This window comes from Bison bison, unplaced genomic scaffold (assembly GCF_000754665.1).
Source record: "Bison bison bison isolate TAMUID 2011002044 unplaced genomic scaffold, Bison_UMD1.0 scf7180017864367, whole genome shotgun sequence".
NCBI lineage: Eukaryota > Metazoa > Chordata > Mammalia > Artiodactyla > Bovidae > Bison > Bison bison.
In genome coordinates this window covers 762,028-781,004 of record NW_011494939.1, presented here as the reverse complement: position 1 = coordinate 781,004, position 18,977 = coordinate 762,028, and the positions used below count along the sequence as shown (strand labels likewise).

Genomic DNA, 18,977 nt, shown 5'->3' with positions numbered 1-18,977 from the left:
ACCAACTAAAGCATATTCTTTTCTTCTTCTAAAGTCCACACAAACACGCACCACCCAATTAAGTTCTTTAGTTTTAAGCAATCGTTTTATATATATATAGATATATTCCAAATTTATTCTGATTTTGGGAGATAACTGGTAACATTTATATGGAAATCATAAAGTATCTAATTTATTTAGCATATAGAAAGCACAAATTTGGAAAAATCATTTAATCTCAGTAAGAATTTTTAAGATTCTATCTTTCTAATAACTTCATATATTTTTATCTCTGATTTTTAAGTACAGAAAAGCTCCACAATTTACTTAAGTCTTTATACTACTTCCATAGGGATTTTACCTTATAGATATTCTTAAAGAAAAGATAATAAAACAGAAATCCTTTCTAAATAGCTACTTTAATATATTAAATTTTGACATTTTGATCTTATATCATTAAATAAATTTACCTTTTACTTTTCTAAAGTCTGTTTATTTTTGTTACTTGAAAGAATTAAGATAAATCTATCTAACAATATTTTGGGGTCTTTCCTTGGGCTTATTGAACCCCTTAGGTTGTTGGTTTTATAGTTTTCACCAAAATTTAGAAATTTCTGGCTATTATTTCCTCAAATACTGTTTTTATGCTCCTTGCAAAAGCACCCACTTAACCTGTGACAGATATGCTGTACGAATGGGAAACAAACTTTTGTTGGTCTAACAAAAATTTTAAAAGATTCTGAATTTGTTTATTGCCACAGCGTAACTTCTAACCTGCTTTCTGACCTACAATGGTTCAGGCAGGATGGCAATTATATTCCTTCTTCCTGGTAGAGAAGGCTACCATCTCTCTGAACTCTACCTATGGTCTAGGAGGGTGGCACCTCTAGCAATGACAAGACCAGAACTTTTCCCTGACTTTTCTAGAACTCAGTCTGAACTCATTATGAAACTTACTTCTGAAAGATCCATTAGTTAGCTCTACTGCTAGTCTAAAAAGTCTACTTTAACATTTAAAGCCAATTTGAGTTATCTTAAAATACTACTATATTCAGGAATAAACTTTTATTCCCCAATGATTCTATAAACAAAGGCAAAGAAACGGCAAGATGGAAAGTTGCTGAATTATACTACCGTTTTTATTTCTTCATTTTATCTAGGCGGTAATCATTTTTAAACATTTCCAATAACTCCTCCTCCCACTAAGAAATTGGTTTGTTCCCCAAAATTCTTTACTTGAATGTGATAAACATGTATTCTTGGGAGTGTTGTAAAGGAAACTGCCTCAGAGTAGTATAGCTCTGAAGTTATTTGCCAACTCTCACTTCTTAATGGAAATGGAGTTTAAAAAGGAATAAAATGCAAGGTTTTTAGACCTACTGTAAGGAATCATCAGCACCAAACTATAACCACATTCTGTTTTCTCCTCGACACAACGAAAGAGAGAATCAGAAAAACTGTTCCAGTAACATTTTAGAGAATATAAATAAAGTGATCCCGAATGAAGATACTTATTTGATGGAATGTCCTTATGTTCTATATTAAATGTCTTGGAATTATATATGACTTGCATAAAACTAATAATGTAAAATATGCTACTTCTATTTATTATACTGTTAAACACTAATATGACTTTTGAAAATATAAATTCATATACTTCCTTACCTGGGATTGGAACAAGGTACTCTTTGAGTGTTCACATTATCACATAAGGGTTCTCCTCCATGGTAGATACCTGTTCGAACATAAATCTAAGGGGAAAAAAAGTTATGTGTATACACATACATATACGCATACACATACTAGACAAGACCAATACTAAACATTATCAAAACAACTTAACTGATATGAATGAGAGAATCAACTAAAAGTTTTTGTTCAGATGTAGCTTTTCTGATCTCTTTTTCTTCCCGTATATAGTAAATTAATAAATGATGTACATTTTTCACCAATATGTTGCTGTCTTCAACGCAGGCCCACAATCCCTTTTTAAGCCAGTTATGTAATTCAGTTTTACAAATTTCAGAACGATAAATTGGTACATATACTAAATATTACTTAGTACTCTTAGCAGTTAGAGCAGCACTTCATAGAGAAGTTATTAATATTTTTACAACAAAACATATGGATATTTACACTAAGTGGGATAAAGATTATAAAAAACCTTGCTTCAGACTAGGTCAGGTTTTCCTGCCAAATGAATTCTATAAAAGTTTGGTTTTAAGAGCTTAGAATTACAGATATTAGAATTATTAGAATTACAGAAAAGGACTACAAACTAAGGTAGATGTTTTCTAGCCAACTGAAAACGTACTGCAGGTCAACAGATTATGATATAGTTCAATAAAAAAGATTTATATAAAATAATTTATATAAATTATAAACAGCAACACTTGACCTTACCTTGTCAATGTCTCGAATATTTACATTCACATAGGTTGCACAAAGAATTTTTATTCTGAGTGCACTATTTATAACCCAAAGGGATTTTGTAGATGTTTCTCCATTCATATATGGCGTAGCTGTGGAGATGCGTCTGGAATATGATGGCATTGTAAAACAGTCCATTGGCAGTTGAGAATAGAGGCTTTCTTTAGCCATCAGCATCAAATTGGGCATCCTCCCAAGCATTATACAGCTTCTTATATACTGTAAGAGATTAAGGTGGGAGGGGAGAAGCCATTTCTTGTAAGGTTTCATTTTAAAAGCCAAATGCAAAGAGTATTATGAGATAATTTACATACTAATCTGCAAAGGTGATTAAACAAATCAAACATTATAGATTTTTTTTTTTAGCAGTTGCTATAACATTTAAAACACTAACATTTGGGAGTTAGGTTACAGCGCAGATAAGCCAAGCACCTCCTGGCATATAAATTGTATAAAAGAAAAGAAAAACCAAGGTCAGCTTTTGAGACTATAGTTCTACCTTCAACTGGAAAAAAAAAAAAAAAAGAAAGAAGAAAGAATTAAAAATAAGGATCAGGACATACTCATTATGAAAACACTGTACTTGTTAAAGGAAAAAGCAACATATTTAGAAAGTCTGTGTCATTCAATGTATTAAGTCATACTGATGTAAAATCCAAGAGCTGCTGCCCACTTGTTCTTTCGCCCCAACATTTCTTGAGAAACATTTCTTAAAAAAAAATCACACACACACACACACACACACAAAGAAAGGAGACTAATAATTATGAAATATGTTTTAAAAAATATTAAAATGCATTGGTTTGAACTTTAAAATGATAATCAGGATACAGATTTTTAATATAAATGCTACTGTATACCCCTAATCACTCAATACGTGAAGAATTGGCCTGCCAATGCAGGAGACACAGGTTCGATCCCCAGGTTTGGAAGATCCCCTGGAGAAGGAAATGAAAACTCGCTCCAGTATTCCTGCCTGGGAAATTCCATGGACAGAGGAGCCTGGGGGCGTTACAGTCCATGGGGTCACACAGAGTTGGACACAACTGAGCGACTAAGCACATATACACATAGCACTACTGTACACATATTACAAAAATCTACCTCCTTACCCATAAGCCCTAGTAGAATGTAAGCAAACTAAAAGCCAAAACCATGTCTTACTAGGTACTGTAAATCAGTACTTGACATATGCTTGGTACAAATATGGTTGCTTCTTATAGGTACTTATTTAATGAATAGAAAATAGAGTAGAGAAGTATTAACAGTGCATCTTAATTAACTGTAGATCATGGATTTTGAAATATTTAATTCCTTCTAGTGCCACTGTTTGGAAAGGGATAAAAATCATTCAGTTCAGTTCAGTTCAGTTCAGTCACTCAGTCGTGTCCGACTCTTTGCAACCCCATGAATCGCAGCACGCCAGGCCTCCCTGTCCATCACCAACTCCCAGAGTTCATTCAGACTCACGTCCGTAGAGTCAATTTGGGTGTTAATATAACTGCCAATTTTTTTTTTTTGACAAAGAACATTTACTTTATTGCTAACACTGCGTATTCAAATACAACAAGCCCTTTTTTGAAAAGTATGGCACATGAAAAGCCTTTTGGGCAAGTTTCATGTTATTTAAAATTTCTATTGGCTATAAAAGTATTTCCACTATAGAACTGGGGGTATCCAGAAAAAGCACATAATGCATTTTTTGTAAAACACCTAAAACATTATTATATCTTACCTCATGGCACAATTAAATCGTCATCAAATGTTTGTATCTGAATAATGACATAACTATTGTTACAACTGTAAACTGTTACTCAGCTTACCCATATACATGTAGTCAGGTCCCCAAATATTAATCATATAAAATCTAAAAGAATAGCACTGGTCCTCTCAAATTCATCAGTCTCTCAAACTAAATATAGTGTAAAAAAATAAACTTATTAATGCTATTTACTAATACTAATTATTTAGTTTTGGGAATTCCCTGGCAGTCTAGTAATTAGGACTTGGCGTTTTCACTGCCAAAACCAGAGCTCAATTCCTGGTCAAGGAACTAAGATTCTGGAAGCCAAGTAGTGTGGCCAAAAAAAATTAAATTTTCAAAAACTGCATCCTAAATACAGGTACCAGTTCCCAATGTTATTACCTTTTAAATTTAAAATTAATATCTTTAAAACTTGTTACTCACCTTATACTGACTCAGAGGATATTTTTCTAGGAAGTATTCATCACATCCACACACTTTTAAAATATACTTGCCCTGATATTCTAAAACACAGAGTTTTAGTTGTTCAGATGATAGCAACATACTTCGAGTTTTTTTCCTGATTGCTTCAGCAATTACTTGTTCTGGCACACAGTCATGGTTGATTTTCAGAGTATATTTCTGTTTGTCATTATTTGGAGAAACTATTACCCAAATCACCACTATTATTTGCCCTAAAATAGAAAAATAACATTAAATGAAATCACCACATATATTTCATTTTTCAAGAGACAAGTTTCAAAAAGTATGCAGTACCATTACTTTAACCACAAAGAGAAATGACTTATGCTGCTGCTAAGTCGCTTCAGTCGTGTCCGACTCTGTGCGACCCCAGAGACGGCAGCCCACCAGGCTCCCCCGTCCCTGGGATTCTCCAGGCAAGAACACTGGAGTGGGTTGCCATTTCCTTCTCCAATGCATGAAAGTGAAAAGTGAAAGTGAAGTCGCTCAGTCGTGTCTGACTCTTAGCGACCCCAAGGACTGCGGCCCACCAGGGTCCTCCGTCCATGGGATTTTCCAGGCAAGAGTACTGGAGTGGGGTGCCATTGCCTTCTCCGGAAATGACTTATAATCAACCATAATTAAATACAGGTAAATGTCAGGTAGACAGAGCAAATCTTCAAATCTGATAGGGCTGACAAACCATTGCCCCAGCCTCATGTTTTAAGGCAAGCACACAAAACCGTGACTACTGTGTGTTGCAGGTATCTGAGACCAAACTAATTTCCATTCTAAACTGCATGACATACTTCATACATACAACCCCTCTGAAGAGTGATTCATGATGGCATCAAAGGTTCAACAGTACTTTAAGTACAAGTGTGCCTCGTAACTATGGGGAAGAACCATGGAGACTTAAAGAGAGATGTTGAATCAGAATGAGAAAAGATGCGGGAGCGAAGGGGAAGAAAATAAATTTTCTATTTTTTTCCTTTAAGATTAATGAAGTGTAAGGCTAGGGGATCAAGAAAAAGAAGATGAAAATGAAAAGATTAAAACTATGCTAATGTAGAAATGAATTTTAAATGAAGATCTTATGTTATATAATCATTAAACTACTTAGAATAATATGGCTGAAATAATAATAAGATGCCTTAATTTATTCTACTGACAGAATACTATGTTTAATAAGTAAACCTATTCTATAACTTTCCATTAAAAACTTCACTTTGTTACCTTGAAAAGCACAAATATTTATCTGATACATGATATTTTCATTTCTAAAACAATGCAGTTTAAATACTCTCATGTTCACTTAATTCTAGAAACTGATATACTGTCAGTAGTCAAGTCATTATTATCACTCATATGATCAGAGTTAAACACTGCATCTAACATTTACTTTTTCTTTGTATATAGTAAGAATGTGTTAACTTTCACCATAATTTCATAAAAGATTTCTATTTATAGTTGTTTTTATTTGTAAAAATATAATTAGCTGTAATTCTGTTAACAGTGAATTTGAAATTCAACGTTTTCTTTTCAGTTTTATTCTAAGACAATTCACCAAGGGATCAGCACCACATGCACATATTCATTCACCCAATCAATACTTATTGCATACAAGTTGTGTACTTGGCAGTCAATTATATCTTGTCAGTACAAGCAGTCCCTGACTTCAAGAAGCTTATCATCTAGCTAGGGCAAAAAGACTGTATAATGATATAGGTACAGATAGAAGTTTTCATTACAGTGGCCATTTATGGTAGATAAGTAATTTTCTTACCTTTATCCAATTTATTATATATGTGCTTTGGCAGTTCTGGTGAAGATTCTACATTTGGAGGATAAACATACATTGCTCTACTATGAGGTGAATTAAGATCCCTAAGATCCACAGCTTCTTTACAAACATTGAGAATATTTCTTCGGAAGTCCTGTACTTCTGGATCTTTAACCATATCGAATTCACACACTGGCATGCCGATAGCAAAACCTTAAAGGATATAACATTCTGTTAAACACACAGTAAGACCATGCTTGTTATAAACAAGGAATTTGGTAGATATGGACGATCACAATAAAGAATTTTCTGTGTTAATAAAATTTTTGATGAATACATATAGTAAGAATTGACAAAATCTCAAATATGTTTAATATATAAAATATGATAGGCTCAGTAATTTGGAGCAAAAGTAGCAAACATTTATTCATTATCAATTATTTTTTAGAAAACAAAACTGGGATATAACAAATATAAATCATCCCTCATTCCCTCATATGATACTTCTTAAAGAAAACTTTACAGAATAATACCAAGGTGTTAAAAATAGTCCCTTAGCCTAACAGTCAAAAAATACTTTAGAATTGTAATGATTGAAATCTATTTAACCAGTTCAGACAAAATATTTTATTAATGAGAAAACAGTTAAGCTTCATAGTTATTTGCATTTAGAATGGGATGACAATGCCATTTCAAAATTTTATCATACCAATTTCTCGATTGAGGATCTTTTCTTCACGGTTGCCTACTGGTTCAATTACTTTTAAAAAGGGTTGAAAAAGCCGAAGGTCACAAAGTCGTCTTGTTTCATCAAAAAATTCTTCCCTTTCTGCTTCTTGGGTAACACTTACGAAAATGTAAGAAGATTCATCTTGAAGAAGTTGATGGAGAGGGTATTTTCTTGCTTCTTTAAATAGTTCATGCTTTATCGTTATTAACGTAGCCTCACGGAGGCATTCTAAAGTCACTATCATCCCATTTGGTAGTAAACATTCTACTAGGATTCTTGGGGGCATCAAGTGGATGCCCCACAGTTCACCTGATGATGGTCTTGGAGGCATTGTTCTGATCCTTTACAAGTTTTACATATAAAAGTACTTTAAGGAATTAGAGGTGTAACTGTCCCAAAGCAGAAATCTAAATCAAAGAAAGAAAAAGTATGTTAAAGGAGGAACCATCAAAGAATACACATATGGCATTACTAAATGTAAAATTTCATTTTCTGTAGTTTGAAATGATTAGAGTAAGTAATTATAGTTCATCTTATATTATTGTTCCTAATTAGGCTAAAAGATGGCTTTCCTGGTAGCCCAGACAGTAAAGAATCTGCCTGCAATGCAGAAGAGACCTGAGTTCGATCCCTGGTTTGGGAAGATGCCCTGGAGGAGGACATGGAAACCCACTCCAGTGTTCTTGCCTGGAGAATTCCCATAGACAGAAGAGCCTGGTGGGCTACAGTCCATGGGGTTGCAAAGAGTCAGACGCAACTGAGCGACTAAGCACAGGCTAAAAGAATTGATTGCAAACCAGAAATTAGAAAAAACAATTACTTGCATTTAATCACATTTAATAAATTCATTCAATAAAAAAATTCTTATTTGAATGGATTTTTAAGGTCAGATCTTATCAAGACAGAGCTGGAGCTATGGAGAGAATAAATAGTAAGCTGCAATTGAAACCAAAATTCCCATTATATATCATTCCTCTCTATTTTATGGAACAACAGAATTTGGCCTGGAAAGGACCTTTTAGACCATGGTTCCACTGTTCTTAAAGATGAGTAAAGTAAAGGCTTTTAGGCAAGAATAATGAAATGGCAACCCACTCCAGCACTCTTGCCTGGAAAATCCCATGGACAGAGGAGCCGGGCAGGCTACAGTCCAAGGGGTTGCAAGAGTCAGACATGACTTAGCAACTAAACCACCACCACTGTTTTTATTTTAAAGATGAGTAAAGTAAAGGCTAGAGAAGTCAAATCCTTTTCCTTTTACACTACTACCTCTACTCTGTGGTAACTAGAATTTACACAGTTTAGTATTTTTTTCTTTCTTAAGAAAGAAAAATCTTTGTAATTTCCTTTTTTTGTATTGATTATTGTCTAAGTGATACCTTTGATGATTCTGTCTTTAAGTATAATTTAGTTATATATTCAGTATAATAAAAGTGTCATCAATGCATTTTCTTTGAGATAGGATGCTTAATTTGCAATGATCCATCCCTTTTACCAAAAAGTAGTAGTGTTAGTCGCTCAGTCGTGTCCAACTTTTTGCAACCCCATAAACTGGAGCCTGCCAGGCTCCTCTGTCCATGGGATGCTCTAGGCAAGAATACTGGAGTGGGTTGCCATTCCCTTCTCCAGAGCATCTTTGCAACTCAGGGATCAAACTTGGGTCTCCCGCATTGCAGGCATATTCTTTACTGTGGTTTATATTTGTTATTCAGTAAGCTAAACTATAAAACTATAAGAAAAAAAATAAGGTCAGAGATATTAAGAAAATAAAAAAGAAATAAAAGTTAAGCCAGAGAAATGATTCAAAAAACCCCAGACAACTTAACTGTATTCAATTACTCTATCAGGCACTATAGACAATAGCTATAAATGACCCTATTCACCAACAATGTATTGGTGCTGTCCCCAGGACCATGTTAGGTACCGGGAATATGATGATGAATAAGACAGGCATGGCCTCTGCCCTCACAAGACAACATCGAGAGTGTGAAGGTTATGTGCATGCTGGTGTGGGGTACAAAACTGACACGTATAAAACAGGGAGGAAAAAAAAAAAAAAACCTCTCATGAAGAAGTACCAGGTGCTTATAAAAGCACATACAGTGGTCACCTAACTTAATGGAAGTTGGAATGAGGCAGTTTTCCATAGAAGGTAACATTTAAACTAAATTCTTTAAGGATAAGCAGGAGTGGAACACACACAGTGAGAAAGAGGTGAAGAGCAGGATATACTTAATCCAGAAACTGTCTTTGACTCCTTTATTGCGTACAAGCCAGTATCTAATTCATCAACAAATTGTGTTAATTCTGTACCTTGAATTTCTTAATGTCTTGGGTCAGTCCACTACTATTTCTTATGTGGACCACTGCAAAGGCCTAACTGTCTTACTACATCTCCATTTGCCCCCTACAATTCCTCTTTCTCCACACAGCCTATGAAACCTAGAGAGAGCAATAGGATCTATTTTGATTAGATGTTTTTGCAGTACCCATTCTCAGTTGCAAACAAGTGTTTATGGTATGCTTCAGAGTTTTAACACATGAAGAAGGAGATGAGGAATAAATTGGCAGGAATTTCAAGCCCCCTCCCTACCTCTGGAAATACAGAGATCAGTTGAAAGACAATAAGGAATGTACAATTTTTTTCTAATACTTGAAAACATCTTCTTCAAATTTATAAGAGACTCACTGAGGTTATAGGATTTAAAATATAATTATCCTATTCTCTATACTTTTAAAAGAAAATTCATTGGCTAGTAAAAAAAACAGATGGATCAATCTGAGAGCATAATTATAGAAATGAGTTAGGCTATGCTTTTAAAAAACACACAAAAAAATTTGAAGAATGCAAGGAGAAATGCCAAATGATTACTTATAAGTGATGATCTGCCTGCAGAAAAAAGTTCAAATAAAAACAAAACCAAACCACAAACCATACCAAAGCAGCAGCTGTGTTTACAGTTTTCTTTGTTGAATGGCACTAACAGGTCTATGTTATGGAATCATGAGGGCAACTATTTTATATAATAAATAACAACTCCCAAAGTCCCATATGTTTCCTAAGAATTAGCGAAAGAAAAGTCTAGTACCCAAGAGATCACTGATTCTAATCCTTATTCTACTTTAGTATATTTATGGGCAATTAACAACTATGAAATACTTGAGACACACCCTTCTCATTAAGAGAATAAATGTGATCATAGCCATAAAATACTGGGAGATCCTGGAAAGCAGGCACTGGTCCACACTGGTAGTACTCTACAGGAGGGAGAGGAAGCTAACTTTCTTATTTGTCCTCGTACCCCAGTACTCTACTACTTCACAAGAAGTGTAGAAGAGACAAATGGAGCTAACACTCACTATTTAGTAGATATCTTACACTTATGCATGCAATACCCTTTTGGGATAAGTAATAAACATTTTACATATGAGAAAACTGAGGGTCAGAGAAGTAAAGTTATTTGCCACCAGTAAATATTAAATATTTTGAATCCAGGTCTACATGATTTCAAAGTACACATTATAACCATACAGTTATGGCAGGAATATTCACTGGTGGTGAATAATGGTGAATAAAAGAACAGGCTATGAAGTTACACTGGATTCAGATTCTGTCTGCCTTAGTTAATAGTTGTATGGCCTTAAGCAGTTCAATTCATCTCACCAAACCTTATATCACCACCACCACCACCACCCTGGCCCCCTGCCCCAATTTGTTAAGTTGGGATAATAGCATACACTTCATCAGACCATGGTATCAATGAGGTAATATATGAATACCACGTAAGCAAAGAGACTGGCACACTGTAAGCACTCAAAAAATGTTAAATATAATTAACAAACCTGTCAAGTATACCCATCGTATCTTTTCAAGTTTTTACGAATTATTCAAGAATGGCATCAGTTAGTGATAGGAATAAGAGGACTGGGTTCTTTTACAGAGGGGGGCAAGTAAACAAGGAGTTTCAGCTTCACAAAGCAGTACCAGAGTCAAGTGCTGAAGTCTGAAGGCAGAACCGGAACTGCAAGACTCAAAGATGAATTTCGAACAGTATCGAGTGGCTCAGATGCTGGGATTTTTGCAACTGTGGCTTGTTCCCCAGACCCCGTGTATCCCTATTTAATTAGTATGGCTATTTACAGCTTAGGTGTAAGGAATCCCTGGCTTAATCACCCTTTTTGGAGAAATACTTGTTTGTGCCAGGTTCTACGTTAAATAGTATGAAAACAATGGTAAATACATGCTTTCTCTTTGGTTGTTGAGTTTGTTGGGGAAAAACAAGACCCAGGAACAACTTTAACAATGGAAAATTGTTATATGGCAGAAGAGGAACTTTGGAAAAGTCACAAGAAATCTCCAACTGCCTGAGGAGGCTAGGGAAGGCACCAGGGAAGTTTATGTACAGCATTACAGATTAATAGGGATTTTGCAGAGAAGTGGCTTGGACCTGGGGCAGATAGGTGAAAAGGGAGTTTTAGACAGGTATAAAAGTGTATGTGCAAAGACCATGAAAACAATGCAGCCTTTACCAGCAATACAAGTTTGACTTTTTTTACTACTTGAGTATGAAATGCATGGGGATAGGCAGGATATGTGATAATGAAGAGACTGAGAGACACACAGGGGCACAAGAAAAGAGGACAGACTCCAAGTGAAGGGGTTTGAATTCTATGTAGTATACTCTAAGTAAAAGGGAGTCTCTAAGTATTTTGAACAAAAGAATACCATGACATTTTTTCATGATTTTTAAATTCAGGTTTCTTAAAAGTTTTGTTTTCAAATAAATGATATAATCAAATAAACAGTAAACCAAAGTGTAAAAACACACCTTTAAGGACAAAATATGCAGCAGAAATGAACAACAGAAAACAGTCTCAGACTCTCCATTGTCCCTTGACTTTTATAGCAAAACGTTTCTTAATTCAATGGGCAATTCAGTATTTGGAACACCAGACGTGCACTCTTCCAGCCAAAAAGACAATGACATTTTGACAATTTGGTTTTTAACTCCTTAACTGAAAGCCTTTCTCCATTTATATTAGAATGGTATTTCCAGATTTTATCAATTAAGGCAAGAGTTGTCCAACTATGGCCCACAGGCTAAACCCAGCTAACCACCTGCTTTTTTTAAATAAAGTTCAACTGAAACACAGCCAAGAAACCATGTTTATGTACCATCAATGATGCTTTTACACAGAAACAGTAGAGTTGAGCAGGTGCTACAGAGACCATGTGGCCTGCAAAATCTAAAATATTTACTATCTGGCCTTTTACAGAAAAAGTCTGCTACCTCTAAAAACATGTCAGAATTACTTGATATCAACTAGAGAATTTTCTAAATATACACTGGCTAATAAGTCATCCCAACTCTGCCTTTGCAACCTCAATCCCACACTTTCAATCTAAATATTTTGAAAACAAAGAGATTAATGTTATGTCCGATTCTTTGCGACCCCGTGGACTGTAGCCTACCAGGCTCTTCCCTCCATGGGATTCTCCAGGCAAGAGTACTGGAGCGGGTTGCCATTTCTTTCTCCAAATGTTAAGCCAGTCAAGTTAAAATCTTAAAACACTAAAGTACCTTATAAGTCACCTAATTAAAGTTCAGTAGCAATTTTCAGTGTTGGGTGCTCACCTATCTGATATAGAAGTTTTTGTGAAGCACCTCTAAAGTTATTCCTAAAGGTTGTTATTTTTACACTTCTTTATTCCAATAGTCTGCCTTCTATCTCTTCACATATTGACAAAGACTAAAAATTTTCCCTAGTTCTTTTAACCCCAATTCCTTTAACCATAATTCAAGTGAGATAGCTTGTTGTCTTCTTTGCCATCACTGGATGTATTCTTTGATAATATTCACCTCGAAATGCAGCAACTAACATCTAGTACAATCCTCTACAGTCAATATTGTAAGGCAGAGTACAGATAACTGTTAACTGTGGATTATAAGTCTATATACACTGGCTAAGATAGCAGAGACTTTCTAACTTAAAATATATATAAAGCATATCTTATATATTTTAAATTTTAATTTCAGAAGTATGTTTAAAAATTATTTATTTCTAAAATATCAATGTTACATCTGCATCAGAAAATCACTAAAAATAAGGAAGCTATTTTTGTTGGTAGAGTCATTTTGTAGAACAGTATAGAGGTTCCTTAAGAAACTAGAGAGAGAGCTACCATATGACCCTGCAATCCCACTCCTGGGCATATATCCAGAGAAAAGCATGATATAAAAGGATACATGCACCCCAATGTTCATTGCAGCACTGTTAACACCAGCCGATAGCCAAGGCATGGAAGCAACCTAAATGTCCATCGACAGAGAAATGGATAAAGAAGATGTGGTACATATGTACAATGGAATATCACTCAGACATTAAAAAGAATGAAATATTGGGAGAATGACATTGAAACATGTAAAATATCATGTATGAAACGAGTTGCCAGTCCAGGTTTGATGCACGATACTGGATGCTTGGGGCTAGTGCACTGGGACGACCCAGAGAGATGGTATGGGGAGGGAGGAGGGTGGAGGGTTCAGGATGGGGAACACATGTATACCTGTGGTGGATTCATTTTGATATTTGGCAAAACTAATACAATTATGTAAAGTTTAAAAATAAAAAAAAATAAAAAAAAGAATGAAATAATGCCATTCGCAGCAAGATGGACAGACCGAGAGAATGTCATACTGAGTGAAGTTAAGTCAGAGAAGGAGAAATACTGTGTGACATCTCTTATACGTGGAATTGAAAAAGAAATGATACAAATGAACTTACAAAACTGAAAGAGACAGACTTCAAGAACAAAATTCTGCTTGTCAGTGGGAAGAGACAGTTAGGGACTTTGGAATGGACATGTACACACTGTTATACTTTAAATGGATAACCAACAAGGATCCACTGTATATGGAACTCTATTCAATGCTGTGGTCAGCCTGGATAGGAGAAGGGTTTGGGGGAGAATGGATACATGTATATGTTGGCTGAGTCCCTCTGCTGTTCACCTGAAACTATCACAACATTGTTAACCGTCTATACCCCAATACAAAATAAAAAGTTTAAAAAAAAAAGAAAGCTATCTTGAAGTATACACTTGAAAATTTAGGGGATATCTATACTGACTCTACTGTAGCTTAATCACCTTACGTGTGCTTGGTCGCTCAGTTGTGTCTGATTCTTTGTAAGCCCCTGGATTGTGGCCTGCCAGGCTCCTCTGCCCATGGGATTTCCCAGGCAACAATACTGGAGTGGGTTGCCATTTCCTTCTTCAGGGAATCTTTTCAACCCAGGGATTGAACCCACATCTCCTGTGGCTCTAATTTGGCAGGTGGATTCTTTACCACCGAGCCACCTGAGAAGCCCACACAGCCACAATTTGCTACAACAGGCACCTTGTATTTTATAGATATATATACATGTCCCACAAATACAGAAGCTGCATAAATGCTGAGTGACCAAAGGTTTTACATTTTTTATAACTGATAGATTTAACATGTTATCTGATTTAACTAACACATTAACAAATGTGTATCTACTTAGACATATACTGACAAGATATTTTTCACCCCATTCTCAGATAAGTCAATAGAGAAACATTAGTTTTGTGGCTAACTCAGTTGCCAAAGTTGCATCTCAGCTGCATCTATTTGCTCATAAACTGGAAATTTTATGCTCTTCTGTTTTAAAAAAATTACAAACGAATCTTTATTTAGAACAAGAGAGCAAAAACTTGCCTCTACACTTGCTACAGAAACATGACCAAAATCTCAATAATTCCATGGTCTGATTACTCTCTTTAATATTTACTTCCAGAGTTAACTACTTCCTTTCTTAATGTTAGTCAGCTTCTTACATGTATTTCTGTAATTGTACCTTAATATGTTATTATTAAAATTATCTACATCCACGTTAGACTTCCTGATAAGACTGTGAACTTTTCCAGGATAGGGTTTTTATTTGGGCCACTATAATCCTAGAGCATAAATGAGTAAGCAGGAAAACTAATATGTTGAAATTATCCCAAGGAAAATGTAACAAGGGCCTGAACAAAAAAGTGGTAGCAATTAGTAAAAAGCAAAAAAGAGACAGATGAAGATACCCTGTAAAGGAAAATCAAAAGCACTGAGAGACCAATTGGATTTGAGGGATAAGAAGAATAATTTTAAACATTTCACTGCAGAGGTTATGCAGGCATGGGAAGCAAGTGTCTTTTAGTACAATTATTCTGAGTCCCAGTTAGGGCCTCTAAAATTCTCTTCCTCTAAGAGTCACTGAACTGTTGTTGAAGTGAGTCCAAAGGCACAGCTGTAATATACACTAGCTCTGGAAGGATGCACATAATCCATTTCTTTCAAAGGGCTATCCTTCATTGACCTTTATATGCAGATCATGAGAAAACAGATCTAACATTCTTTTAGTGATTAAGAGAAAATCAGGTTGGAAAATCAAGTTCTCATGACCAGGATATAGAAAATTTAAATTCCTTTAGAAGAGAATGCAATTCATTTTCACTATTAAATGTGTAGTGCTATAAAAAAGGTGTTTTAACACTACATTTCAGAGGTTTAATGCATTATATAAGATGTGCTTAGTCGCTCAGTCGTGTCCGACTCTGTGACCCCATGGACTGCAGCCTGCCAGGCTCCTCTGTCCATGGGGATTTTCCAGGACAGAATATTGGAATGGGTTGCCATGCCCTTCTTCAGGGTATCTTCCCAACCCAGGGATTGAACCCAGGTCTCCTACATTGCAGGCATATTTTTCACTGTCTGGGCTACCAGAGAATTCTTCAGGCCAGAATACTGGAGTGGGTATCTGTTTCCTTCTCCAGGGGATCTTCCCAATCCAGGGGAAGATCCCAGGTCTTCCTGGGATCGAACCTAGGTCTCCCACACTGCAGGCGAATTCCTTACCGATTGAGCTACCAGGGAAGTCCATTATATAAGATAATCATTCCCTAACATAAGGTCCACAAACAGGTTTAGGAAGGGTTTTGCTAATGGATTTTTAAAATAATGACATCATCTAGGTCAAGAATATCTATACTGATATAGACTTCTGATTATCAATAAAAATGAACAAGAACTTTAAAGTGGTTAAAAGAATCCAGTGTGAGAGGCATAAAAGGCATTAATAAGGTGAAATACAGATTAATAAATCTTGAAATCTAAGAATTTGATCTCAGATTATTGAATTATGAATTTTCAAATTTTATACAGGTAAATGAAGAAAACATAACAAATCTCAAAATATAGTACTAATTTCCCTAATCTGAACTTACAAAAATTCAAATTTTAGTGTGACAGGATAAATTAAAACTGCTTAAAATTTAAGCTTAAAAGGAACTAAATATTAACTAACAGAGGTGAAAATCAGAAGGACAAGATTATGAAGTAAACATACTTAAACAATGTGGAAAATACAATAAGAGATGTTTCATAGTAACACACAGTTTAATAGGACAAATGATTCCATAGTGACGTAGCTTTCCAGGAAATATTTTTCTTATCTTTGTGATGAAGTCAAAACAGATTATCATAGCTTCACATAAAACAAGCAGCAGGCAGTCAGAAGTAAACTGCAAATCAGGTAACTCTATAAATCCCACTTACTTTTCAGATGAAGATAGCCGTATGTGGTTAAATTACGATTCTGAAATGTAGAACTACAAGAATGACTAATACTTCAAATAAAAAATACATTAATAGTTTGCCTTGTTTTTCTAGTTGTAGAAAACAGTAAATTCTAATTCTTTGATTCCTCTTTATTAACCAGGCTACCTTGTGACTAACAGCAAGCACTGGTAAAACAGGTGGACAGCATTAGGGGTGCCTCCTCCTGCCCAAAGGGAAGAGCAAAGCTAACCGTTCCATAAAGAGAATCTAACTGTGACTGGAGCCTTAACATCTTAACACCTGTAGCAAATGAGTAACGAAGGGACCAGAAACATTTTAGAAACCTCCACATTTTTTCAATTATGCTATTATTCAGTATTCAGTAGCAAAGAGAACATATATGCTGTTTTAACAGCAGAGCAGAAATGGTCTAAACTGAAGGTTTTGCTTTGGTTCAGATCACTACTCCAACACCCTCAGCATTACTGACCTTATGGAGAACTCTGCAATTACTAAGACTTCCTCAGGAAATTTTGGGCAGTTCCTTATTAGCACCAAGTGAAAAAAAAAAAAAAAAAAAAGAGGTTACTACCTCATAGTGATGTTGTAATAATTAAATAATAAGATAATACATGTTTAAAAATCCTTAGCATAGTGCTTAGAACATAAAAATTCAATAAAGTTTCCCTCTCTTTTATCTATAAGATCAGTGCTATCAATGCCATATCCAGAAAGGGACAGAACTTTATTGTTGCAGGTCTAGTGTAAGAAGATGATAGATATTTTAAAAAATATTTTTTGATGCAGAATAATTTTATTGATATATTTGGTATCTGAACAGATGTCTCTGTCCTCATCTTTATATTTGTCTCTGTATTCTTATTCAAACATGAAACCCCTAAAGGATGAAGCCTGTATCTGTTTAACTCAGTCTGTACACTCTCAGCAGAGCATAAGCATCAAATGGTCATCTGACACATTCCAACAATGACAAAACACAAGAGATTATTCTAAAAAAGCAGATGGAGATAGAAAAAACTGTTATTTTAGAATTATACTATACATTATTTGTAAAATCTACTTCTTTAAGTTTATACATGAAATTATATTGGTTTTCTTATTTAAAGAAAAGGGGAAAATTGCAATGAATAATAGAAATAAAAATGCAACTCATGATAACAAATATTTTTGGCTTTTTGAAGAGGAATGAAATAGACTATACTATCAAATTTCTCTTCATGCTAAAATAAATGCCTTTTAATCATATCTGAATTGACTGGAAATAAGCAGGGATGATGGTGATCTTTTGGGTTAAAACCCAACAATACAGCTCATGAACATTTATTAAGATCCTATTTAGTTCACAGAAGCAATATTTAAAGGAAATTTGGTACAATATACAGGGTGATTTTTTTTTAATGAGAAAAAGATACTTTCCTTGAAAAATGGTTAAAAAGTAGTATCTTTTATATAAAGAGAGAAACAGCTCTATGATACTTAAGTTTGACAGCTATATCTGCATTGAAGGGTTTAGAGTATACTCCAACACAACAGTGAAAATAGAAGCCTAATCATGCACGAATGCCTCCATGAAAATTCAACCAATATGAGATCAGTGAAGAGACCAGCCCAGTAAGGAAGCATGACCCACTATAAGAAAATGCAAAATATGGAGGGGTTCTAGAAATGTTACTGCAATTTTCTATGAAGCAAAAATTTTAGCCCATGAAAGATGAAGAGAAAAGGTCCTAAAAGTTTAATCTTTTACACCAAGTCAAAGTTTATAACCAAACTTACTACTGATGATAACCAAAAAATGGGGCTCACAGTACTTTTTAATTTCCCTTTTCAGCTGAGATCAGACACATTCAGGGTGGTATGGCCACAGACTCTAATTTCCCTTTTCAAATGAGATTCACGTCCCATATATTTAAGGAAGACAATCTGTTTATTACTTGGCGTTATTTGGATGATGATGCTAACTACATACCATTCCTTTCCTGATTGATGGGTTCACTTCGAAAAGTATAAAAGGGCCATTTTCCTCTCAAAAGCCTGGGTGCTTTACCAAAAATAACTTCACTCTTTATTATTCTAATGAAGCTAACACCTATCCAGGACTCGGATATAGTCTTTTGAAGAGACAAGAGTACATCATCCAGGGCCCATCCAGAGAAATTCAGTAAAGAGTTTAAGGATGTCCTGAGTAAACATCTTAATCAAATT

The 18,977-nt window shown here is 35.0% G+C and overlaps 1 protein-coding gene across 3 annotated transcripts in view; it reads right to left on the bottom strand.

Annotated features, from left to right (window-relative positions):
• Positions 1 to 18,977, bottom strand: part of PIK3CA (phosphatidylinositol-4,5-bisphosphate 3-kinase, catalytic subunit alpha) — a 90,274-nt gene that overhangs the window by 27,536 nt on the left and 43,761 nt on the right. For 2 of the 3 annotated variants that reach the window (XM_010855613.1, XM_010855614.1), the window contains 5 exons: positions 7,108 to 7,535; positions 6,402 to 6,611; positions 4,598 to 4,848; positions 2,383 to 2,628; positions 1,645 to 1,730 (listed from right to left, as the gene is read on the bottom strand). In XM_010855613.1, coding sequence (XP_010853915.1) covers positions 1,645 to 1,730; positions 2,383 to 2,628; positions 4,598 to 4,848; positions 6,402 to 6,611; positions 7,108 to 7,459 — 1,145 coding nt within the window. In that variant the 5' untranslated portion in view covers positions 7,460 to 7,535. Of the gene's footprint in view, positions 1 to 1,644; positions 1,731 to 2,382; positions 2,629 to 4,597; positions 4,849 to 6,401; positions 6,612 to 7,107; positions 7,536 to 17,241; positions 18,944 to 18,977 lie in introns of those variants that run through there. The other variant, XM_010855615.1, reaches the window with a different exon arrangement.